Source organism: Cottoperca gobio, chromosome 8, assembly GCF_900634415.1.
Source record: "Cottoperca gobio chromosome 8, fCotGob3.1, whole genome shotgun sequence".
NCBI classification, from domain to species: domain Eukaryota; kingdom Metazoa; phylum Chordata; class Actinopteri; order Perciformes; family Bovichtidae; genus Cottoperca; species Cottoperca gobio.
The window spans coordinates 12,723,670-12,747,675 of record NC_041362.1 but is presented as its reverse complement, the minus strand read 5'-3'; the positions used below and the strand labels follow the sequence as shown (position 1 = coordinate 12,747,675).

Sequence of the window (24,006 nt, the reverse complement as noted above, 5' to 3'; positions counted from 1 at the left end):
GCTATATCTTTAGTGTACGTTCTTGTTGCTGTTTTTTAAATCAAAGGCCACATGGAGGACTTTGCTCTTGTAACACAAGAAGAGCTCTTACTCAAAATGTTCATCCTCCATTTTCAATGTAATTAAAAATAAATCAAAAACGAATTATCCATAAATCCTCATTAAAATATAATATTTATTTTTATTTAAATTATTAAATTAAATTAATTAAAAGTTGTAAAAAAAAATGCACATGGTGTTGTCTGTGTATGTAATAATATGATGCCTCAACGTTAAGTCTTTTGCTAGTTGATGGCTACTTTCCAAACAAATGTAAAAATCAGCAAAATGCTAAACAAATACAAACAATACATGATGCAGTGAGGACACATGAAATGCATCTTTTTTTGCTTTTAAAAAGTTGTATTGAATTTTATAGGCTGTTATATCTTGTGTATGTTCACAAATGTGTGTGTTTAGGTTTGGGTGTGATGATCTGTGAAATGATCTATTGCTCTTCCGAGGTGGAGCCTTTGAGGAGCAGCAGCCTTCTGTCCAAACCTGTTATTCCACACAGCCAGCACAAGAAGCACTGACGAGCAACGGCTCCCAGACCACACATGCATAAGCCATTGTTACCGCACAAGAACACATACACTGTCTCTATAGAAGACATAGAGATACATGATAATCTCTGTGTATTTATAGCGTATTCAGTTGTGAAAAATAATGCAACATGATAGGCTATCTTTGTTGTATAGCAGTGTACACTTGGACTGAAACCATACATTTTCTTGAAGATGGAATATAGAAAATTAACAAATACAAAACAAATGTGACAATGCTAATGCTTGTCAACACAATGTACAATATGTAGACTATTTAGCATATGTGATCAACTTCAGGTATTGAATTATATTCTATTTGGATGCTAAAATCTGTGAGGAAGAATTAGCAATAATAATTGCATCTTCTAAAATAAAATGTAATGATTCAGCTCAACTAGATGGATAAAATGTAATTAAACTTTCTAAGACTGTTCTCTGTTCTTTTTCCTTTTCCGTCAGATGTTCAAATGCTGAGTAGCTGTGAGGCTGGAGCTCTGAGGCAAGGGCCTAAAAAGGAGTGTCGAGACTCAATGATTCATAAGGCTGAATAATTCAATGGCTGTATGCATGTAGAGCACTCCGCCCCTGCTGAACCCGGTCCTCCGCAGACCCAATGCAGACTTACATGTAAACCTCTGCAAGATTGGTCCATATCATACACAGCAAATGATGGTTAACAGCCATATATCAGTTAATGATATATTTCAGTATGTGTCAAATTTTTTATTTTGCACTTTCCATAACATACATCTTTACATAACCAGAGTACAAAGTAAGGTACATGAAGATAGACGTGTCCAACCGTAGAAAATTGGGTCAGATGCTGTCTTTATTTCTGGGTGGGGTCCGTGATACTTTGCCAGTGGATCAGTTAAAAGTTTTTAGATTTATACATTTAAATGATCATGATATAAAATCTTAGTAAAAAAAAAAAAAAGAAGGCTGAAGCCTTTTGTAAAAATAAAGATTTACAATAATATTTATTATCTAAAATATTTCATATAATACATTCTAATCTAACAAATCGTATGTATGTGTGTGTATGTTCTGAAATACACATCAAAATAGCTTTTTTGTCTTGATTTGCCTTTGGCATTTTGTCTAGCTAAAGTGTTCTTTGCAGCTAATGAAATCAATGCATTGATGTCAATTGCATTGCTTTATGGTTATTCCCTGTTGGGATGGTGCAAATATGTGTAATACATGTCTAATATCTTTCTAATTAATTTCTCTGTTGCTGTTCTTTCACATAACTAAGACTATAGAAGTGTAAGAAATAGGTTATGTCAAATTATTCCAACACATGTCCGGTATATTCTCTTGTAACGGGTTCCTGGCAGATAAAATAATTGAGAACATCTGGTTTAAATAAACTGAAGCTTAGTCTAACTGGTAAAGAGGCAGTGTAACAGATGGTTTCTGGCACGACACCAACATTGATACAAGCTTTTAAAAAGGATAATGATCATAAAGTTAATGAATAGAGCACATGCACATATAACACATACACACAGTAAAGAGCTGGCAGCCCAGCCAGTTCATGACCATGGATGGAGCCAGACGAAGGACACCCTGGTTAACAGGACAGACATTCAGAGACAGGTAGGCAGTCTCACAACTAGACAACATGAGAGATAAGGATTGTGTCTTCACCTCTCTCACAGCGTTCTCCCTCTGTGTGTGCTAAGGTCCACCTCACTGTGTGAGCTTAACTTAAAACAGTACTCTACTGACTTATCATTTTACTGGCATGACATTGTTGGACGCGCAATGTACAGTTAAAGGAAGTGACATCACTTGAGGCAATTTACCAGATTTCATGCAGCTCCCTCCGAAGCCACAAAAAGCCTTACTGTAATACAACTTTTTCCCACAAATGCGGTTACACACACATAACTTCTAAACTGAGCACTGCCTAGTACACTGCCTAGTATTTTCTGGTGATTTTCAGTTTAATTGTATGATTCAACAGAAGACATAATGATGCCTGGAGGACAAGCTGACCAATGATAATGCAATGAATCATAGAAGCTTTAAATGAGTGCACCAACTGGGAATGAGAATATGAACCCAAAACACTTATCATGGCTGGATGAATGTTATGCTCGGGGCAGCAACATGGCATCCAACAATTAAATGGGCATCAGTTGTGTGTGTGTGTGTGTGTGTGTGTGTGTGTGTGTGTGTGTGTGTGTGTTAGTTTTATTGTGGCTGCTCACTGACCGAGACCAACAGCAGGCTCACAGAAGGAGCACTAATAATCCTAGTATACAGGACTGTCTCAGAAAATTAGAATATTGTGATAAAGTTCTTTATTTTCTGTAATGCAATTAAAAAAACAAAAATGTCATACATTCTGGATTCATTACAAATCAACTGAAATATTGCAAGCCTTTTATTATTTTAATATTGCTGATTATGGCATACAGCTTAAGAAAACTCAAATATCCTATCTCTAAATATTAGAATATCATGAAAAAGTATACTAGGGTGTTCAACGAATCACTTGAATCGTCTAATTAACTCGAAACACCTGCAAAGGGTTTCCTGAGCCTTGAAAAACACTCAGCTTGGTTCAGTAAACTAAATCACAAGTATGGGGAAGACTGCTGATCTGACTGCTGTCCTGAGGACCATCATTGACACCCTCCATCAGGAGGGTAAGACACAAAAAGAAATGTCTCAAAGAGCAAGCTGTTCACAGAGTGCAGTTTCAAAGCACATCCACAAAAAGTCTGTTGGAAGGGGGAAATGTGGCAGGAAACGCTGCACAACCAAGAGAGATGACCGCAGCCTTAACAGCATTGTGAAGAAGAGTCGCTTCCAGAATTTGGGGGAGCTTCAAAGACAGTGGACTGAAGCTGGAGTCCAGGTATCAAAAGCCACTGTTCACAGACGTGTCCGGGAAATGGGCTACAATAGCCGTATTCCCATGGTCAAGCCACTTCTGAACTCAAGACAACGGAAGAAGCGTCTGACTTGGGCTATGGAAAAGAAGCACTGGACAGTTGCAGAGTGGTCCAAAGTCCTCTTTTCAGACGAAAGCAAGTTTTGTATTTCATTTGGAAGTCAAGGCGCCAGAGTCTGGAGAAAGGCTGGAGAGGAGCAAAATCCAAGTTGCTTGAAATCCAGTGTGAAGTTCCCACAGTCAGCGATGGTTTGGGGAGCCATGTCAGCTGCTGGTGTTGGTCCACTGTGTTTCATCAAGCCCAGAGTAAATGCAGCTGTGTACCAAGAGATTTTAGAGCACTACATGCTTCCGTCTGCTGAAAAGCTCTATGGAGATGAGGAATTCATTTTCCAGCATGATCTGGCACCTGCCCACAGTGCCAAAACCACCAGTAACTGGTGTACTGACCATGGCATTACTGTCCTCGATTGGCCTGCCAATTCCCCTGACCTGAACCCCATAGAGAATATGTGGGGTATTGTGAAGAAGAAGCTGAAAGACACCAGACCCAACAATGCTAATGAGCTAAAGGCCGCTATTGAAGCATCCTGGGCATCCATAACACCTCAGCAATGCCACAGGCTGATTGCCTCCATGCCACGCCGCATTGATGCAGTAATCCGTGCAAAAGGATTCCCAACCAAGTACTGAGTGCATTAATGGACATTTTCAAATGTTTGATTTTGTTTTGCTGTTATAAATCTTTTTTTTTTTACTTGGTCTGAGGAACTATTCTAATTTTTTGAGATAGGATTTTTGAGTTTTCTTAAGCTGTAAGCCATAATCAGCAATATTAAAATAATAAAAGGCTTGCAATATTTCAGTTGATTTGTAATGAATCCAGAATGCATGACATTTTTGTTTTTTTAATTGCATTACAGAAAATAAAGAACTTTATCACAATATTCTAATTTTCTGAGACAGTCCTGTATATGCAGTTTGTGTTTGGATGTCACATATAGGATCATGCTCACATGTACCAAAAGAAAATCATGTGTATGCGAGTATGGAAGATTGACCAAAGTGCAAACAAATCCAAAAAGGAAGTGTTCAGCCTGCTGAAAAAAGCATAATGCATTTTTAAACATCTAGAATTATTAACCTGGTCATAAGTAGGGTAATGCAGCTGGTCCTGCACAAGCAAAACCTTCTTCCTCCATTTTTTTCTGCTCCTAGTTCCCTGACATTTACCCTTCTTAGATCGGATCTATCTGATACAGTGTTAAGCTCCACAGATTTCCTGTGAGGGTAAAGGAGGTGTCTCACTATTTTGTATGCTCATATTTCACAATAAATTGTCCTTAGTGGTAAATAGGCCAGTGTTTTCTTCTGGGGGAATCTCTTGTGAGGATGAAGGAGATATCTCTCTCCTGGGCAGGATGGGCCTAAGTTATTTAGGCGTACTTCTTTTTTTTTTTTTATATATATATATATATATATATATATATATATATATATATTCTCTCTCTCTCTCTCTCTCTCTCTCTCTCTCTCTCGATGTTGGCACAGGTGGAGTGGACGACTGACCTGAGTGTATTCACAATCATGAGTCTTCACTGCCCTCCAGTGGTCACTGGACATAACTGCAAAATCTGCAGTCACTCTTCTCGGTGTTGCCACTCTTCCCTTTGTGTCCTCACATCCTTAAACTATGAGAGCAAGCGAGCAAGAAGAAGGGGTTGAACTTAGTAAGCTTCTTTTTAAGACCCATCCCTGCATGCAAGCCTGAACGCGTGCACATAAAGATAATATACAAACACATATACTGTTGACGTTGGGTAATTATATGATCAAGAGTTATTGATGTAAAAATGTCATCACTGTTCTTTGTTGTCTGCTTCTTTACCCTTCACAGGATAATGATATGATATTACAGATATGAGTAAGTCTATATGAATTGTAGAACATTATCTATTTCTATTTCTTATCAAAATGTAGGCTATACAAGGCGCTTCATACACAAACCAAACCAAGAAATACATTATATATAAATAGAATATATAGGATAACATTTTCAATTATCAGAAAAACGTGTAAGACTGCATTTAACCTTCCCAAGGTTACTCAGTATGCCACAGGACATACAACAATTTAGCATTTATTTATTTAATTTTTAGATAGTCATTAATATTATTTATTAAAAGTATTTTCTAGTCTCAATTTATATTAGGAAAGACTTTTACATGTTTTTATTTTAGAGTCACACCTTGGGCAGAGAATCCCTCTGCTGGAAGACTACACCCCCCACAATGCATTGTGTTTTTCAACATGGCGTCTCACATAACCGCTTGACTTCTGCCTACAAGACCAAAACAAAGCTAAAAAGGTGAATAAGTCAGTGTAGCGTGGTTGACTAATTATATTACAGACAGGATAATGAAACTGTTGCTGTTACCTCTCCGAGATGAGGCTGTCATCGTCGGGTCAAGCCCGGAGCTTGTGCAGAGACTCTGCTCACAGGTGGCGGTGAGGACGGTGTTCATCACTGAGGAAGAGGAGGGGGCTCTTCTACAAGAGCTTGAGCCAGGCCTGAAGAAGACCATTGGGACAATGTAAGTTATGTTCAGAAGTAGAGGGCTAATGGTTGAAACGGGTCTACTCAAATGTCACGCACGTGAACATATAAAAAGGTACATGTCGAGTTGCAACACACCTGTTACAGATTTAACAAGATTGATTAAGCACAATTAGTACCTGCTAACATGTTAGTAGCCTTCTACTTATACGAGTAGTTGAAAGACCACTTCACTACATATGGTCCTGTTAGTATATACTCAGTATATACTGATACGCTGATACTCAGTATATATGAACAGAAATGCCTTCCTATATGATACTTATATTATACTGTATGATTATACTGTATCATATAGGACAGGGGTCGGGAACCTTTTTGGCTGGGAGAGCCATAAAAGCCAAATATTTTTTTATGTATTTCCTTGAGAGCCATATATTTAATAGATTTGAATGCAACTTTATGCGTGCATTTTTTAAGAATAACACTTCTCCGAGTACTAATAGCAGTATCAGTGTTTCATTGAACACGTGCTCTTTTATTAAATAAACTAAACGCTTACGTTATTTATCTCATTTATGTGCACGTTTCACTGTTTACTGCACGAGTGTCAAACTCAAGGCAATTATATCCGGCCCGCGAGAAAATATCATATGTCTGTCATAACTGGCCCGCCGGTTTTGGTAAATCAATGCATGGCACAACCACGGGAAAATACATTCGAGGAAGTAACTAAATATGTGAATGGAATGAAAGTTTTTGGAAAGCAAAGGGAAACACACCACAGATCTCTGGGACGATGTGAGCTGGCCTGTTTGTGCGACATAACGAAGCATCTCACTGTTAAACCTGCAGCTTCAGGGCCGTGTGATCACGGACATGTTTGATGCAGTAAGAGCTTTATAAGCCAAGCTGCCTGTGGGAGACTCTGATGCAGAAGGAAACTTTGGTCACTGCGTGTTTCCAAACACTGACAAATATCTCCACCGCTGTGTTCCCGACAGCATTCTGCTGATCAACTGAGACCATTTGCTGACTTTGCAGCTCAGATATTTCAATTGAACTGCTCAACAATCGTTTGCAGTTGACTTAAATATGTTCCGTATCTTTTTGCACTTTATCCAATATGTGTATCCTGTTCAATAAATGTGGACCGTGTTTGGCCCTCGACGTAGTCCCAGTTTTTAATGTTGGCCCTCTGTGATTGAGTTTGACACCCCCAGTCTACTGCTTGCTTTGTGCAGTTTCTCCTCTGCTCGGTTTCGCGACGGGCGGGGCTCCGCCCCCTACGCACACACGTGTGAACACACCTTCACCTGCAGCCAGAGACGGAGCCGAGGAAAGGAGAGGGGAGAACTAAAAACAAATCCGCTGCTAAATGTTTTACTTTAAAATGACACAATATAATTATTTATTACCTGTTAATCATGTTAAATGTCAGCTCAAAAATGTCTGCGAGACATATTGCGTTATCAAAAGAGCCATATATGGCTCGCGAGCCATAGGTTCCCGACCCCTGATATAGGAAGGCATTTTCTAGCTAAATCCTACACCTGTCATTGCGTTTTCCCGTTTCCGGTATAGTTTTTGGTTAGTTTCAATGCAGTACTCCTTCATAATAATACAGTTTCAAGAGTGTACTGGGCTAGAATGGTAGCAATAACAATTTGTTACAAACAACATATGTCAAGCCGGAATGCAACACACACATGCAATAGACTTATAAATTCAAATTGAAACACAACGGTAAAGTCTACTTCAAATTCTGATACAAATGTTTTGACTGGCTCCAAGAGACATAGAGTGCAACCACAGGCTGTGGAATTATTACTTAACAATATTGCAATTATTTCTGAATTAATAAGTTAAAGCGTGAATGTTTTTGAAATGATAGTGGCACTGACTTCATTTGTGTTTACTTCCTCTCATTCAGGCTATTCACGGGTACCGAGAGACTGAGCGTGCAAGGTGGGGGCAACTCCTCGGGCCTGTGCACATTCTAGATCTGGACAAGACTGGCTACATCAAGCCTCACATTGACAGTGTCAAGGTACCAGGTTTGTCTTTTTTTCCTTCTAGATAGATAGATAGATCGATAGATGCTTTGGCTTGCACCCCCTGCTGGCGAGCACCCTGGGGGAGTCGGGTTTGGGTTCAGGGTCGAGTCCAGGTCTCAGTTTTATGACCTCACATGCTCACATTGTTCATTGCTACTGTATGTGTAAAAGAATGCAGCAATCTCTTAATTATAACAACAGAAGCAACTTATCTTTAACTTTGTGGTTGCAGTGCCGTTGCTAGAAAGCCTCTATTATCAGTATGATTCTTCTTAAGAGAATTACATTAACATTAACACCACTTTAACAGATGTGAACAGTTTATTATCGGGCAAGCCGCTAAGTTAGCAAACATAATGGATGATAAATAGGGTGCAGTGAGAGGCTGCTATATATGTTTATTACTATGCCTCATGCATACAACTGATAAGCAAATGAAAGAAGATAACAGATAAAACACTGCATATCCTGTACTCTCTGACGTGGTCAGGACATGGCAGGTGGGGGTGAATGGGCTGGAAGGGAGGGAGGGAGGGAGCGGGTGGTGCCTGAAAAAAAGGGTGGTTAGGGAGGGGGAGGAATACACCCCATACACCAAAATCCCATTCATTGCTCAAAATTGAAGGAAGGAACAAGCAAAAAACATAGTTTACTAAAGCTTGATATACTCACTAACACAAGGTTCGCCTGGAAACAAAGCAAGAGAGGAAGCAAGAGAGGAAGCGAGAGAGAGGAGAGAGAGAGAGAGAGAGAGAGAGAGAGAGAGAGAGAGAGAGAGAGAGAGAGAGAGAGAGAGAGAGAGAGAGAGAGAGAGAGAGAGAGAGAGACGTAAAGCTTTACCTTAAGTGCTAAAAGCTTACTAAAACTTGATATACTTGCTAGACAGGACTGTCTATAGGCTACCTATAGCAACCACCCTCCAGTGATGTTCACACTTGCTTCTGCCCTCTAACACGCAGGTAAGGACTTTTATGTTACATGTATTTCTTCATCTAAGAGTCCTAATTTTTCTCCATATGATATCTAAGTTTTTGTAATCATTTGGTTGATTTGAAGAGCCAGCACAGCTATACAAGATGGCGTCAGAAAGCAAAGCGGGGCCTATGCGTGTCCTGGTGACTGGTGGATCTGGGTTGTTGGGAAAAGCCATCGAGCATGTGGTGCAGCAGCAAGGTGGGAAACTAGAGGGAGAAGAATGGATCTTCCTCTCTTCTAAGGATGCTGATCTTGTGTAAGTTGCTACAATCGTACTCTTCTGCCCGACTACAAATAAATGTGACTCTAATTATTGTTACACTGGAGGTGCAGGAATTCAAACGGGCACCCTAAGGTTAAAAAAATCCTTTTTAGAAGCTGTATTTATTCCCAATCTCTATCATTCTAAATAAATGTGGTGTTAAAACAGAGATGTTGGGCAGACCAGGGCTGTGTTCGAGAAGTATCGTCCCACTCATGTCGTCCACCTGGCTGCAAAGGTCGGAGGACTCTATCAGCACATGAGGGAGAACCTGCACTTTCTGGTAAGACGATGCACGATCCACCACAGCTGTCAAATTGTAAATTGTTGTCAATTTTAACCATAGGTACTGTAAAAGTGGGGTCTAAAGAAAAGATCTACATTGTCTTTAAACTATAATGGCCAATCAGTGACAGTCTGACCCCTTCACAGCGGGACAACATCAAAATCAATGACAATGTGCTACAAACAGCTCACGAAATGGGCGTCTCCAAGGTAGTGTCTTGCCTGTCCAGTTGTATCTTTCCCGACAAAACCACATACCCCATCGATGAGACCATGGTAAGCTTTATTTTAGGGTTATAAGGTGGACTTGCAATGCTGAAAAGAATTATAATATATATATATATATATATATATATATATATATACGGTGTTGTCTCATTATAAATAAAAAATGAATGAAATATGGCACAATTATCTGGCATTGATCTGCTCAGATTGTAAAGAAAGACCATGCTAATTCTCAATGCCACCAAATGTTGTTAAGTTAATGTTAAGTAATTATCAGGGTACAATGTTGCTAGAGAGACATGAAATTAAGAGCAATTATTATTACTTTGGCAAAATGGATTGCTTTAACTTTATCTTTACTGTAATGCCCCACTCTCATAGATACACAATGGACCACCGCATGACTCCAACTTTGGATACTCGCATGCTAAAAGGATGATTGATGTTCAGAACAGGTAAGCAGCTGTGCGGTGTAGAAACATACAAATCTGACATGCAAATCTGACATGCATTCATCGCCAACAAAGGGCTGTTGAGAAACTTGCCAGACAAGTAGTTACTTATTGTAGCCTTTATTTAACTTACGGCTTACGGCCTTTGTGCCTAAACACAGCTGTGTGCAGAGGGGATCAGGTTTCTATGACATGATGGCTTTAACACCGTTTGCTGTTGGAGGTGGGTTGTTAGACCTCCACACATTTGAGCTAATGAGGGGGAGGGGGGGACACAAACATGAATGCCTGCAGAAAAATGTTCATCTTTGTTACAGTATGTCTGCTTACTCTGATTGTGTCCGTGTGTTGACAGGGCCTACTTTCAGCAGTATGGTCATCGGTACACAGCGGTCATCCCGACCAATGTGTTCGGCCCCTTTGACAACTTCAACATAGAAAATGGTCACGTGCTGTCGGCTCTCATTAACAAGACGTACAAGGCCAAAAGTGAGTAATTCAGACACACTAATCCATCTTGATACTCACACAGACCGCAAGCAGTGAATAACACATACAAACACAGCCAGTAACCAGGTAATAAAGTCTATTTTCTCTCTCACAGAGGAAGGAACTCCTGTGACTGTATGTGGCTCTGGAGCTCCGAGGAGACAGTTTGTCTACTCTCTGGTAAGAGTATCAATATATAGAGCACTTACATTTGACTGTATTGGTATGTGCTTGTATGAAAATGTCATTGTATACTGCATCTATCTTCGCCAAATGCATCTCTGACTCTATTAGGATAAAATAAGTATTACGACAATCTTACATGTCGACCAAGAACGCGTAATCCCATTGTCTGTGTTTACTCTCAGGATGTGGGTCGTCTAATCATTTGGGTCCTGAGAGAATATGAAGAGATTGACCCCATTATCCTCTCTGGTGAGTACAGTGCTGTGCTCAACCTTAGCGAGAATTATGATGCGCTTCTGGGTATCTTTCTGATCGTGTGATATGCCAAAGAAAATGGGGGAAGTTATTGCTTCAAAACACAGAGGTGTGAGACACTTTCACTCACCATCTGCACAGTTCACTCGTTCACTTTTCACTGGATTTCTTTTCAGTGGGTGGAGAGGATGAAATCTCAATCAAAGAGGCCGTGGACTTTATTGCAGAGGCTCTGGACTTCAAGGGCAACATGCACGTATCCCTTTCAACATTCCCCAATGATCCTACACCCTGTGTGCATAGACCCGTTTGTCATATTGAGATGTGTATGGTATGGATATCTATGGTTTTACTTCAGGGATGATTTTGTATATTTTGATATACAGTACAGATCAACAGTAAACTGTTTCACTTATTTCCTACTGGGGGTGTACGATATAGATTCAGCCAATTCGATAACTGCTAATTACCTGCTTCTTAGGACCAAAGACAATTTAAAATCTTTTACAAAGAAGTTCATAACCTCTAGTTTGTTCACACATGACGGTAAAAAGGATGATTTAATATTCCATAGCTATGAGCTAACCAAATCTAACTGACATCCCTATTGTTTACACAAGAAGAATGATTTATTCTAATTAATTTGTTCTCGTTAAGTACATAAAAATTGCAATCTTCTTCTAAAACTGTGAAAAACATTCCCACCGGTCAGCGTGCTGTGCTTGTTGTTCTTTCTTCGTTTCTTCACGGAGCTCAACCCATACCTGTCAACCCTCCCGTTTTCCCCGGGATTATCCCGTATTTTTAACCTTTAAAAAAAAAACCTACCAAACAAGTTAAAACTTTATGTAAGTACCTACCACATGAGAGGAGACCTTCCCTTCTTTATTAAAAGCAGAGTCAGGCAAACTCATGCTTTTTGTAAAGTGTGCCATTCAGATGTTAGCATCGCACACAGCGGAAAAAGCGATGTTCGCCAGCATGAACAATAGTCCAAGCACAAGCACGCCAAGAGGCACAAAACATACACTGTCAATGACTTCATGTGTGACAAGAACTGTATCTGAATGTATATACCCGTCCCTTATGTCTTACATTTACATTGTAAATATGGGCGGAGTCCGGCAAACAATTTCCCCTATTTTGAAATTCCAATGTTGACAGGTATGGCTCAACCCAATATAAGAAGGTGCACACCGCCACCAACTGTATCGCTGTGTAGATCCTGTGCTTGTTAAATCAATGAAAGCAATTTGGCTTTGCATTATTGTCCCGATATATATCGTGCACTCCCATTCCCTACTGTTAAGAGATTCTCTACAAAAGCTCCACAGGGGTTGGATGTTGCCAAACTGATGTGGAAAATTCTCTTTTTTGAGCAATTAAAACGATCTTTGTTCTTGAGCCACCACTTTCAAGGGAGGCTTAATCTTTGACAAATAAATGTTGTTGTATGTGTTAATTCAAAATGTACTATGCTGCATTTATTAGCCCATTAAGCTCAAAACAGACCCCTTGACCCCGATCATCAGTTTGACACCACCCTGTCTGATGGCCAGATGAAGAAGACCGCCAACAATGCCAAGCTAAGACGCTACCTCCCGGACTTCACCTTTACACCGCTTAAAGAAGGTCAGCTTCACTGTACTGTTCTTCTTAATTTTTTAAGAAAGACAGTACTCCTTTCATTTTAGCACTTGTGAATTACTTAATTTTATCAGAAAGTGCTGTGTACATGATAGCACAGCGGCAGCACAACATATGAAGTCTTTTTTTGCCTTGGTGTAACATTAGTCCGCACTTCTCAACCTACAAATAAGAGCTTTGAATTAATATTTACATGCACTGTGTTTTTTTTAACTCTCCTTCTAGCAATAAAGATGACCTGCGACTGGTTTGTGGACAACCCTGACATTGCCCGGACATAAAGTGACCGGAGCTGAAAATGAACACCATTCCAATTCAATATTGGTTTATAAAATTGCTGAACATATTCTGTCTTGCACTGGAGCTTCTTTATCTTTTAATCTCTAAGGAATTCCACATCAATGTAATATTAAGAGTAATTAATTAATTAATTAATTAATTAATTAATTAATTAGAACTTACTTTGTACAACGGGGACAAAGGGATGTAAAGCATCGACCAGATAAGTCTAAAAGTTTAATACAACTCTAAAAATTGGGGAAACCATAACGCGTTTATCTGCTATTTTAATTCAGCTATTATAAAATTTTAATTCTGCTATATTATATTGTTTTAATCCTGCTATTTTATCTACTATTTTATACTATTTTAATTTTGCTATTTTTATAATGGTACTTCAGACTCATTTACATCAACACTGTGATTATTGTACTGTAAATGCTCTTATTCTGTCCTTGTACTAATTGTTATGTTTTTGCTGTGAAGCACTTTGGGCTGCAATTCTTGTATGAAAGGTGCTATACAAATAAAGCTTATTATTATTATTATTATTATTATTATTATTATTATTATTATTATTATTATTATTAATAATAATAATTAGTATTAAGAGTCAGAGAAATAAGATAATAATAATAAATTGAAAGCTGCTCTTTAACCATTTGCACCAGCTGCATGATTTTGGTCTCATTCAAAAGATAACTCTCTTCTTGTTCTTGCAAAACAGTGAAGAATCACTCCAAGTGGTTCTGGTACTGAGTAATAGTGATCTGAATATACTGAATTTGAAGAAAATACACTCCGCCAGAATTTCTTTCAAAGATTTCTGTAGATGGGTATAGCTGGTAGTCCCGAACTGAAATACACAATAGAAACATAGAACCAAGTGTTATCAAGTTGACCACCAAATTTCAGATAGAAAGGGATAAAAACGTGATTCATTAGACAGGTTTGTCTAACGAATTAACATATTTATTAATAAATATTATTTTTATTTATTTATAAATAACTATTATATATCCATATTCCCTGTTAGTAATAATCACAGAGTAAGTGAAGTATAAACACATTCTTTTCTAATGTTTTTTTTTTTTTTTTTTTCTTCTGACTTGAAAATAAATACAATTTATAAAAAAGAAACCCACAGGATATGACGTTAACGCTAACAGTCCGCATAACATTCAGGAAGTAACTGGACAGCGCTGAGCGCAAGATATTAAGTTATGACGGTTTATAACAAAATGTAAAAATCGATCAGCTGATTTCACAGATTGCAACAGCTGTTCATGGGCTTTTATCGATGTGACGATGTTCACGGTGGATATCTTTTTTTACCGGAAACGAACGTGTGGACAGCTGGCAATGGCTTATGAGCGTCTTTTTCAAAATATTGCTGAAAAGAGGATATTTATGAGGCTTTATAGGTAAGTGGGCTCAAAGTCATTTTGAGTGTACTTGTTTGAGGAGCTGATTGTACCTGCTGTTGTGATTTTCATCTCAATATCTAAATAGACGAGATTCTAAGCTTTCCAAAAAATATATTTTTTTTTTTCAGAATTAGGAAATGAACATGTACATGGCAAAATAAAACTCCTGCTGGGCCCGCCAGCGGGCCCGTGCACGCTAAGAGGCTAGAGAAAGCAAAACAACAAGACAGTTTATAATTTCTTTGATCTCAAGGATGCAGGAGATGCATTTTCTTTCCTTCAAATTCAAGTTAAAAAGATTTCAAATCCTATTTTAGTTTTCTATATGAAGAATATTTATAAAATGTTTTTTTTTCTATATTCAATGTCCATATACTAGTGTTTGTATGATAATTCAACAAAACCAAAACAGCCCGTCACAATGAGGACGAAAAAGAAGGTTGTTGTTCTTTAAACCACAACAACAACAACAACGTGTACATGAGAGATATGGTACAAAGAGTAAAGCCTCACACAGCTGCAGATTTGACATTTTATTGGGAAAAGAATTCCACCTAAGAAAAACAAGTAACATACTTATTTTATTCATTAGGTTCTACTAGTCAACTGTTCACACATGGAGAAAAAACTATAGAAATTCAGTTTAGTCAACATTAACAAGGTTTCTATTATTTAATGAGATTTCAGGGTATGAAAAACAAATTCAAGACGCTTAACAGAATACTTTTTGAGTAATGCCACCTGTGAGGACGATGGGTAGTATTTTCAGATCCTGCAACACAACACAACTGGTTTTAAAACGGACACACAGCCTCTTCCAGGGGTCATGGTTTTCTGACAGGAGAGGTTAATTTCAGCACGTCTCCTCCCTTCTCCATCCTCTCCACCCCTGCCGCTCCATACCCCTCTTCCATCGCTTATTCGGTGAGGTAGAAGTGCATTTTGTCGTTTACGTTCTTGCGTTCTGGATTGAGGCGCTTCAGGATTTGTGCCAGCACGTTGACGGTCTGCTCACTGCTCAAACCCGTGCGCTTGGTCTGGAACTTCTTCAGCAGGTCTTTGGTGGTCATCGGTTTACGGATCAGGTAGCGCCGGACCGCTTCCTCTGTTAGCTGCACATCACTGTGGAGTAGACGGATATTCTCAGAATAATTAAATAACTTAATATTTCTTAGAGGCAATAAGGAAAACTGGTAACAGTCAAGTACCTTGAGCTAGGAGTGGATTTGCCTGATGGGGGTTGAGGCGTACTCTTCACAGAGGGAACAGGGCTCTGACTGCTGGGCTCCATCTTCAGCCTTTTGGCAGCTGGTGAGTCAGTGCTAGGACCCGGAGTCGGTCGCTTACCTGTGGGAAACAGAGATGTAGTTGGAATAGAATTACAAAAGGGTGACTTGAAGTTTCAGAGTTGATGGCCACTTTGGAACGTTTTCACATTAATATGCCATGCGTCTTATTTAAATATAAAAAATTGGTGTGTGAGCAAACACCTTGCTCTAGCTTGCTGGCAGCAGCACGGAGTGTATTGGAGGTGGCGGCAGGGTCAATGGATGGTGTCCCGGGACAACTGCCGGTCCTGGAGCTGCCTGCAGAGCCGCGTCCTCCACGTTTAGGAGGCGTGCGCTTCTTCTGAGAGAGGCAAAGAAAGAGAGTTGTTTCATGACAATGAAACAAATGTACAAAAACGTAAATACAGAACCATTCACACATTCAGCCCGAAAATGAGTAAGTACGAGCGCTGCTGGTGTACAGAATTTGCTTTACAGTAATGCAACATATTCATGATTAGAGATCATCCTGTTACTTATGATGAAGGTGATGACACAATAAAACAAATGTAGAAAACTGAAAATCTACATTTTTGAGCAAGAATAGCCTATACAATGCACAAATATAATTGTAATCTGACTCACGCACGCTCTACTTACCATGAACAGAGCGGAGGCCGTCTCTCCGTCGATGTCACTGTCATCTGAGCTTTCCGACTCGCCGCTGCTGTCTGTGACATACAGAACCACACAACTCAACAACATTTCACTTACAACAAGCAGAAGAGAGTATCATTTAACACGGCTCATGTTTATTAAGACCTCATTATAGTATGTATTTTGTCAAACCCTCATCAGTCTCCATGAGGTCTGTACCTTTTTTTTTTCTTCCGCAGGGGTTGATGAGATCCGTCCAGAAATGCTGAAGGCTTTGGGTGTTGAGGGGCTGTCTTAGTTGACATGCCTCGTCAACAATGTGTGGAAGTCTGGGACAGTGCCTAGGGGTTGGCAGACCGGGGTGGTGGTTCTCCTATTTAAAAAGGGGGACCAGAGAGTGTGTGCCAACTCCCTGGTAAAGTTTACTCCAAGGTACTGGAAAGGAGGGTTCGGTCGGTAGTCGAACCTCTGATTGAAGAGGAACAATGCGGATTCCGTCCTGGTCGTGGAACAACGGACCAACTCTTCACTCTCGCAAGGATCCTGGAGGGGGCCTGGGAGTACGCCCATCTGGTCTACATGTGTTTTGTGGATCTGGTGAAGGCGTATGACCGGGTCCCCCGGGTGATACTGTGGGAGGTGCTGCGGGAGTATGGGGTGAGGGGGTCACTTCTGAGGGGCCATCCAATCCCTGTACGCCCAAAGCGAGAGTTGTGTCCGGATACTCGGCAGTAAGTTGGACTCGTTCCCAGTGAATGTTGGCCTCCGCCAGGGCTGCGCTTTATCACCAATCCTGTTCGTGATTTTCATGGATAGGATATTGAGGCGTAGTCGTGGAGGAGAGGGGTTGCAGTTCGGTGACCTGAGGATCTCATCGCTGCTCTTTGCAGATGATGTGGTCCTTATGGCATCATCGGTCTTTGACCTTCAACAGTCACTGGATCGGTTCGCAGGCGAGTGTGAAGCGGTTGGGATGAGGATCAGCACCTCAAAATCTGAGGCCATGGCTCTCAGCAGGAAACCGGTGGATTGCCTACTTCGGGTAGGGAATGAGCCTTTACCCCAAGTGAAGGAGTTCAAGTACCTCGGGGTCTTGTTCGCGAGTGAGGGGACGATGGAGCGAGAGATTGGCCAGAGAATCGGAGCAGCGGGGGCGGTACTACAGTCACTTTACCGCACCGTTGTGACGAAAAGAGAGCTGAGCCAGAAGGCAAAGCTCTCAATATACCGGTCGATCTTCGTCCCTACCCTCACCTATGGTCATGAAGGCTGCGTCATGACCGAAAGAACGAGATCACGGGTACAAGCGGCCGAAATGGGTTTTCTCAGACGGGTGGCTGGCGTCTCCCTTAGAGATAGGGAGAGAAGCTCAGCCATCTGTGAGAGACTCGGAGTAGAGCCGCAGCTCCTTTACGTTGAAAGGAGCCAGTTGAGGTGGTTCGGGCATCTAGTAAGGATGCCACCTGGGCGCCTCCCTAGGGAGGTGTTCCAGGCACGTCCAGCTGGGAGGAGACTCCGGGCAAGACCCAGGCCTCGGTGGAGAGATTATATCTCCTCACTGGCCTGGGAACGCCTCAGGATCCCCTAGTCGGAGCTGGAGGATGTGGCCCGGAGAAGGGAAGATTGGGGTTCCTTACTGGAGCTGCTGCCCCCGCGACCTGATCCCAGATAAGAGGTAGACGATGGATGGATGGACTATGTGGACTTTTTGTACGCATTCGTGAATGTGTGGCACTTTTGTGCACTGATTTAATAGAACATCTAATCATTACTCTCACTAACCTCTTGACCTCACATGGTGTTGGCAGGTTATCTAATTTGATAAACCTTTTGGGTCATTACTGTCTTCTGAGCATACAAATTTCGTATGGCATAACTTCATTACTTCATTATTGTTAAAGTAGACTGGTTCCATTTGGCTGTTTTGCGGTGTCTTACTTTGTTTTAATGCTTCATCTGCAGCTGTTAACGCACAATCAATTTTGTCTCTGATTTCAATATGACGTTTCGGATAATTATTTCATAGACTAAATAAGACTGTTATTACAGTTTCTATTCCCCATAACCCTTTCTTGTTAATTTCTCTGTTAGGCTTTTGGAGGGCTTTGAGCACCTTTTAACCATGCACTCGTTCTCTGCTGGACTGGTGGGGATCTCGGCGCCTGACCCTGAGCTGGGCTTAGCCCTCCTCTGACAGTCTGTTGGCCCTATGCGAGAATCATCACTTGAGTCTGCTTTTACTTTTTGACCTGGTTGTTACTTGCACGTCTGATCACCAGTCTCTGTGATTTCCTTTCTCCCTGTGGACTCTGGGATCGTCCAGTTCCCTGCGGGGTGGTGTCATCGTCCCCTTGTGACCCAGGGCGTGCTTCTTGTCTGGGTGTTGTCCCTTGGGGGTCGTATGCTTGACGTAGATTTGGTCTCTTAGTCGTATTCTTTGTACTGATTCTGGGATGGTGGCTACTCTGTTCTCCATGACTCCTTTTGCCTGTTGAGATACTACTTTATGGATTCCAGTTAAATACTGTACATAACTTAACAATTTCTCCCAATTACTCGAATGGAGGCCTTTCACATGGACCTCTAAGATGTGGCACAGGCATTGGTTGTCCTGTTAGCCTTTCATGAGATGTTAGAGGTGTTAGATGTATTAGTCTGTTTAGTTTGTGATCTCATGTTCATCAAAGGCAAAGGTAGCGCCTCTTCCCAGTTGAGCTTACCTGCCCTCTGCAAGTACTTTTGCTAAATGTTTCTTTGAAAATACCGTTGGCTCGTTCGGTACTGCTTTGATCCACCTACTATATCTGTCAATTAAAACAAAAATGTTTTTATAGTGTTTACATTGTATACACACATCATACTCATAATATTCCATCTACTATAACGTGGGCGTCCACCAGACTGCTTGGACACACTTATACTTGAACTCCTCCCCCCTTGCACCTGGTCCTGACCATGTGCATTTCTAATAGCAAACTTCAATACTGATACTACAGGTACTACATCGTGTCCATGTGGACTTTCCATAGTTCCTTCTGGGGATCATCGTGTGCTATTATGACTGCCACAACGCTTTCTCAAACTTATAATTGTCACTACCATGTGCAATATTCACTTTTATAACTTTGTACAATTATCAACAACTGTGTACTTATATTACTTTTACTCTATTTAACTATCGTATGCTTGCCACTTTACTTTCTTGTTCTTTTGTAACAAGGTGAATTTCCCCGTTGTGGGATTTAATAAAGGATTTTCTGATTAACGAGGAGAGAGCTGTGTGAGATTCACAGTCAGCTACAAATAGCGATGGGGCTATTTTGTGCCTATTTCCGCTCGTACTGGTTCATCAGCTAAATTGTTGCCTGTTGCAATTAAATGAATCTGTTGTTTGGTGCGCAGGGCACTAGATTATTGCATTTTACCTTGTGCTAATTGACATGCTGCTGCTAACACTTAAATTTCAGCATGGTTAAGCTATCTTTTTAGTTTGAACATTTGTAACGGTGTTATCTCTATTTGTTTGTACTACAGCATATCCTGCGTGAGTTCCTGTAACATCTCTAACACATGACATGCCTGCTGTTATGGATTGAGCAAATTTCAAATAGATCTTTTTGCGCATGCATGCAGGTCGCTGTTGCTTTGACACAATCACGTGGTGTGCCATTTACTGGCAACGTCATTCTAGTTGTTGGATTCACTTGTGCTACATCGTTGGATGATAAGTTCAGGAGCAGACAATATTACTTCGTACCCAGTTCGTCTTAGCTTGAGTCAACACAAAACGTGGGCTTGTTAGCAGGGCATGCAGTTGATGGGTCGTATACAAAATTACTGTATGTCCCATAATCAATGTGGAGGCTTTCTGAAAAGCAAAACAACTGCTGCAGCCACCCCTGATAATGGTGGCAAGCTTGCTTCAATATTATTATGTTTAGTGCTATAATAAGCCAGTAGTTGTCTACGTGTCGGAGTCTCCTGCATCAATACTGCACACACAACTTTTAACAACATACAAATGGAACGTTTTGGTGTAATCTGGGTTACCGAGTGCTGGAGCAGATTGCAAATCTACTTTTATTCTTTGAAATGCATTCTCAGCCTCCTCAGTCCATTGTAGCTGGGCTGCATTGTTTGTTTTTCCTGCTGAGCATATGAGGTCTCGTATTGGTGCTGTTTGACAATATAGTCACAGATCCACGGCCAACTGTATTCTGCCATCCCAAGAGAAGAGAGTATGTCAGTGGTTTTGGGGCCTTGATTATGGCCTCTACTTGTGATGGAGCAATTAGTCTCTTGTCACCACATACTTTTCTTCCTAAATATTCTACTCGTCGGACATATTTGTAATTTATTTTTATTGACTTTTGTATCGTCCCTTAGCCAGTGCCTCCAAAACTGCTATAGAGTCTATCTCACACTGCTCTTTTGTTGAACTACAAATTAGTAAATCATCCGCATACTGTAATACAGTGCTCGGGACGTCTAGGCGTTGTAAATCTTGAGCTTGCACTCGGTTAAATATACAGGACTGTCTCAGAAAATTAGAATATTGTGATAAAGTTCTTTATTTTCTGTAATGCAATTAAAAAAACAAAAATGTCATGCATTCTGGATTCATTACAAATCAACTGAAATATTGCAAGCCTTTTATTATTTTAATATTGCTGATTATGGCTTACAGCTTAAGAAAACTCAAAAATCCTATCTCAAAAAATTAGAATAGTTCCTCAGACCAAGTAAAAAAAAAAAGATTTATAACAGCAAAACAAAATCAAACATTTGAAAATGTCCATTAATGCACTCAGTACTTGGTTGGGAATCCTTTTGCACGGATTACTGCATCAATGCGGCGTGGCATGGAGGCAATCAGCCTGTGGCATTGCTGAGGTGTTATGGATGCCCAGGATGCTTCAATAGCGGCCTTTAGCTCATTAGCATTGTTGGGTCTGGTGTCTTTCAGCTTCTTCTTCACAATACCCCACATATTCTCTATGGGGTTCAGGTCAGGGGAATTGGCAGGCCAATCGAGGACAGTAATGCCATGGTCAGTACACCAGTTACTGGTGGTTTTGGCACTGTGGGCAGGTGCCAGATCATGCTGGAAAATGAATTCCTCATCTCCATAGAGCTTTTCAGCAGACGGAAGCATGTAGTGCTCTAAAATCTCTTGGTACACAGCTGCATTTACTCTGGGCTTGATGAAACACAGTGGACCAACACCAGCAGCTGACATGGCTCCCCAAACCATCGCTGACTGTGGGAACTTCACACTGGATTTCAAGCAACTTGGATTTTGCTCCTCTCCAGCCTTTCTCCAGACTCTGGCGCCTTGACTTCCAAATGAAATACAAAACTTGCTTTCGTCTGAAAAGAGGACTTTGGACCACTCTGCAACTGTCCAGTGCTTCTTTTCCATAGCCCAAGTCAGACGCTTCTTCCGTTGTCTTGAGTTCAGAAGTGGCTTGACCATGGCAATACGGCTATTGTAGCCCATTTCCCGGACACGTCTGTGAACAGTGGCTTTTGATACCTGGACTCCAGCTTCAGTCCACTGTCTTTGAAGCTCCCCCAAATTCTGGAAGCGACTCTTCTTCACAATGCTGTTAAGGCTGCGGTCATCTCTCTTGGTTGTGCAGCGTTTCCTGCCACATTTCCCCCTTCCAACAGACTTTTTGTGGATGTGCTTTGAAACTGCACTCTGTGAACAGCTTGCTCTTTGAGACATTTCTTTTTGTGTCTTACCCTCCTGATGGAGGTTGTCAATGATGGTCCTCTGGACAGCAGTCAAATCAGCAGTCTTCCCCATACTTGTGATTTAGTTTACTGAACCAAGCTGAGTGTTTTTCAAGGCTCAGGAAACCCTTGCAGGTGTTTCGAGTTAATTAGACGATTCAAGTGATTCGTTGAACACCCTACTAGTATACTTTTTCATGATATTCTAATATTTAGAGATAGGATATTTGAGTTTTCTTAAGCTGTAAGCCATAATCAGCAATATTAAAATAATAAAAGGCTTGCAATATTTCAGTTGATTTGTAATGAATCCAGAATGTATGACATTTTTGTTTTTTTAATTGCATTACAGAAAATAAAGAACTTTATCACAATATTCTAATTTTCTGAGACAGTCCTGTAGATGGTCTCTCACCATATCCCTGAGCTGCTCGTGTGTAGGTGTGCTACTGTCCCTCGTATGTACCACCAGACGGATGTTGAAAGTCTGGATGCAGTGTCACTCTGAAAAACACTGAACACAGATCAATTACAGTTATACCAGCGTGTATCAGGTGGAATATTTAGAGAGCAGTGTGTGGGGGTCTGGTACGATTGGAGTTTCAGCGTCAACGATGGCATTGATAGCTCTTAAATCATGCATAGTCCTCTGAATGAGACTTTTTGATTAGTTCCTCCCAACATTCCTCATAGTCTTTATTTCTTTGTTGTTCGTCATATAGAAGAGTACAGTGGAGTGGGAGCTGAGGCTCTATAGCTTGTCCAACTTGTTCTTCAATCCAGTTTTTCCAGGTGTTCCATTCCTGCAGTAGTCTTGATTGTGGCGTTAATTGAAGCCAGTAGACTAGAGGCTGTACCTGACTGTTGTTCTTTTGTGATGTCTGTAATGACATCATTCTTGTTGTTGTTTCTTCTGGAAAGTGTACGTATAGTCCATCTTGTGTACACATGATTTTTGTTTTTAGCTGGCACAGGACGTCCCGTCCTAATAGATTGATGGGTGTGGTCTCTGAATACAACATAGGGGCTACTTAGGTTTTTCCGGCAATCTGCATTGGGATAGGTTGTGTCAAAGGTATTGGATCCTCCCCTCTGCAGAGTGCGTCCTCTGAAGCTGTGGATGTTATTTGTTTGTTGAGGTTGAGTTATGTGTACATGGATAGGAGGTACTGGGGCTGCAGCATTATCTGTAAGGGATGTATTCGTCCTCTGATTCTTTGGTGCAGCGGGCGGCTGTGATGGGTTTGGTTCTGATGGTGCATCACTGGTTGTTACTTGGGCTTGAGTCCATGAATTTGTTGGGCAGTTTCTGCAGCGATGACCTGTTTGGCGACATCCCCAGCATGCTCTTTTATCTGGTTGTGCTTGGGTGCGTTCTACCATTACCTCCATTGGGGCTGTCCCCCCTCTCATCACCTTAGCCCCTATGTAGTGCTGTGTGCTACAGGTAGCTAAAACATTTGACTTCAGTCAGACTCCACACTCCTTTTTTATTAATTTTTTTTAAAGTTTACAATTTTTATTTTATAGATTTATCCGAGATAAAATAATTCAATTGATTAATAAATAAATGTTATCAAAATGTCATTGATCTATTTGATCTGTAATTTATTCAAGTTATTTTTAAATCCAAATTATTTAATTGTTTTTACTTAAACTACTAATGTAGTATGGTTTAAAGCAAGGGTGTCCAAACTTGTTTCACTGAGGGCCACATACAGAAAAATATACGAAGGGCTGGGCCACCA

At 40.7% G+C, this 24,006-nt stretch overlaps 3 protein-coding genes and 1 long non-coding RNA gene across 7 annotated transcripts in view; 2 read left to right on the top strand and 2 right to left on the bottom strand.

Annotated features, from left to right (window-relative positions):
• Positions 1–1,151: 1,151 nt before the first annotated feature.
• Positions 1,152–6,071, bottom strand: LOC115011948 (uncharacterized). The gene is made up of 3 exons (XR_003832625.1): positions 5,933–6,071; positions 5,065–5,186; positions 1,152–2,159 (listed from the first exon to the last, which is right to left on the bottom strand). It is a non-coding gene; the product is annotated as an uncharacterized LOC115011948 (long non-coding RNA).
• Positions 5,781–24,006, top strand: part of alkbh7 (alkB homolog 7) — a 25,993-nt gene continuing 7,767 nt past the window's right edge. The window contains exon 1 of the mRNA XM_029437252.1: positions 5,781–5,909. The gene's annotated coding sequence lies outside the window, so the exon portion shown is untranslated. The remainder of the gene's footprint in view (positions 5,910–24,006) is intronic.
• Positions 5,947–13,546, top strand: LOC115011944 (GDP-L-fucose synthase-like). Of its 4 annotated transcripts, XM_029437247.1 has the most exons (13): positions 5,947–6,089; positions 7,986–8,102; positions 8,992–9,068; positions 9,166–9,340; positions 9,515–9,629; positions 9,779–9,907; positions 10,241–10,314; positions 10,667–10,800; positions 10,916–10,980; positions 11,169–11,235; positions 11,418–11,497; positions 12,774–12,873; positions 13,114–13,546. In XM_029437247.1, exons 4-13 carry the CDS (start codon positions 9,186–9,188, stop codon positions 13,167–13,169), a joined length of 975 nt encoding a protein of 324 aa, XP_029293107.1. In that variant the 5' UTR covers positions 5,947–6,089; positions 7,986–8,102; positions 8,992–9,068; positions 9,166–9,185; the 3' UTR covers positions 13,170–13,546. The 4 variants fall into 4 exon arrangements, with proteins under 4 accessions (XP_029293107.1, XP_029293110.1, XP_029293109.1 ...); XM_029437250.1 differs by lacking the exon at positions 8,992–9,068 and having other exon boundaries at positions 9,168–9,340; XM_029437249.1 differs by lacking the exon at positions 8,992–9,068 and having other exon boundaries at positions 7,986–8,109.
• On the bottom strand, positions 15,113–18,995 carry LOC115011789 (general transcription factor IIF subunit 1-like). The gene is made up of 5 exons (XM_029437029.1): positions 18,796–18,995; positions 16,523–16,631; positions 16,085–16,223; positions 15,803–15,941; positions 15,113–15,716 (listed from the first exon to the last, which is right to left on the bottom strand). Exons 1-5 carry the CDS (start codon positions 18,993–18,995, stop codon positions 15,512–15,514), a joined length of 792 nt encoding a protein of 263 aa, XP_029292889.1. The 3' UTR covers positions 15,113–15,511.

What these genes read in the sequence shown, in the direction of transcription:
- LOC115011789 (XM_029437029.1), bottom strand. Translation starts at nt 18,995, where the DNA reads ATGGAGAACAGAGTAGCCACCATCCCAGAATCAGTACAAAGAATACGA. An exon ending in AAAGGAAATCACAGAGACTG is followed by an intron (nt 16,632 to 18,795) that starts GTGATCAGACGT and finishes GCTTGTTGTAAG; the next exon opens with TGAAATGTTGTTGAGTTGTG. An exon ending in TGCCAGCAAGCTAGAGCAAG is followed by an intron (nt 15,942 to 16,084) that starts GTGTTTGCTCAC and finishes TGTTTCCCACAG; the next exon opens with GTAAGCGACCGACTCCGGGT.
- LOC115011944 (XM_029437250.1), top strand. Translation starts at nt 9,186, where the DNA reads ATGGCGTCAGAAAGCAAAGCGGGGCCTATGCGTGTCCTGGTGACTGGT. An exon ending in GGGAGAACCTGCACTTTCTG is followed by an intron (nt 9,630 to 9,778) that starts GTAAGACGATGC and finishes ACCCCTTCACAG; the next exon opens with CGGGACAACATCAAAATCAA. An exon ending in ACCCCATCGATGAGACCATG is followed by an intron (nt 9,908 to 10,240) that starts GTAAGCTTTATT and finishes CCACTCTCATAG; the next exon opens with ATACACAATGGACCACCGCA.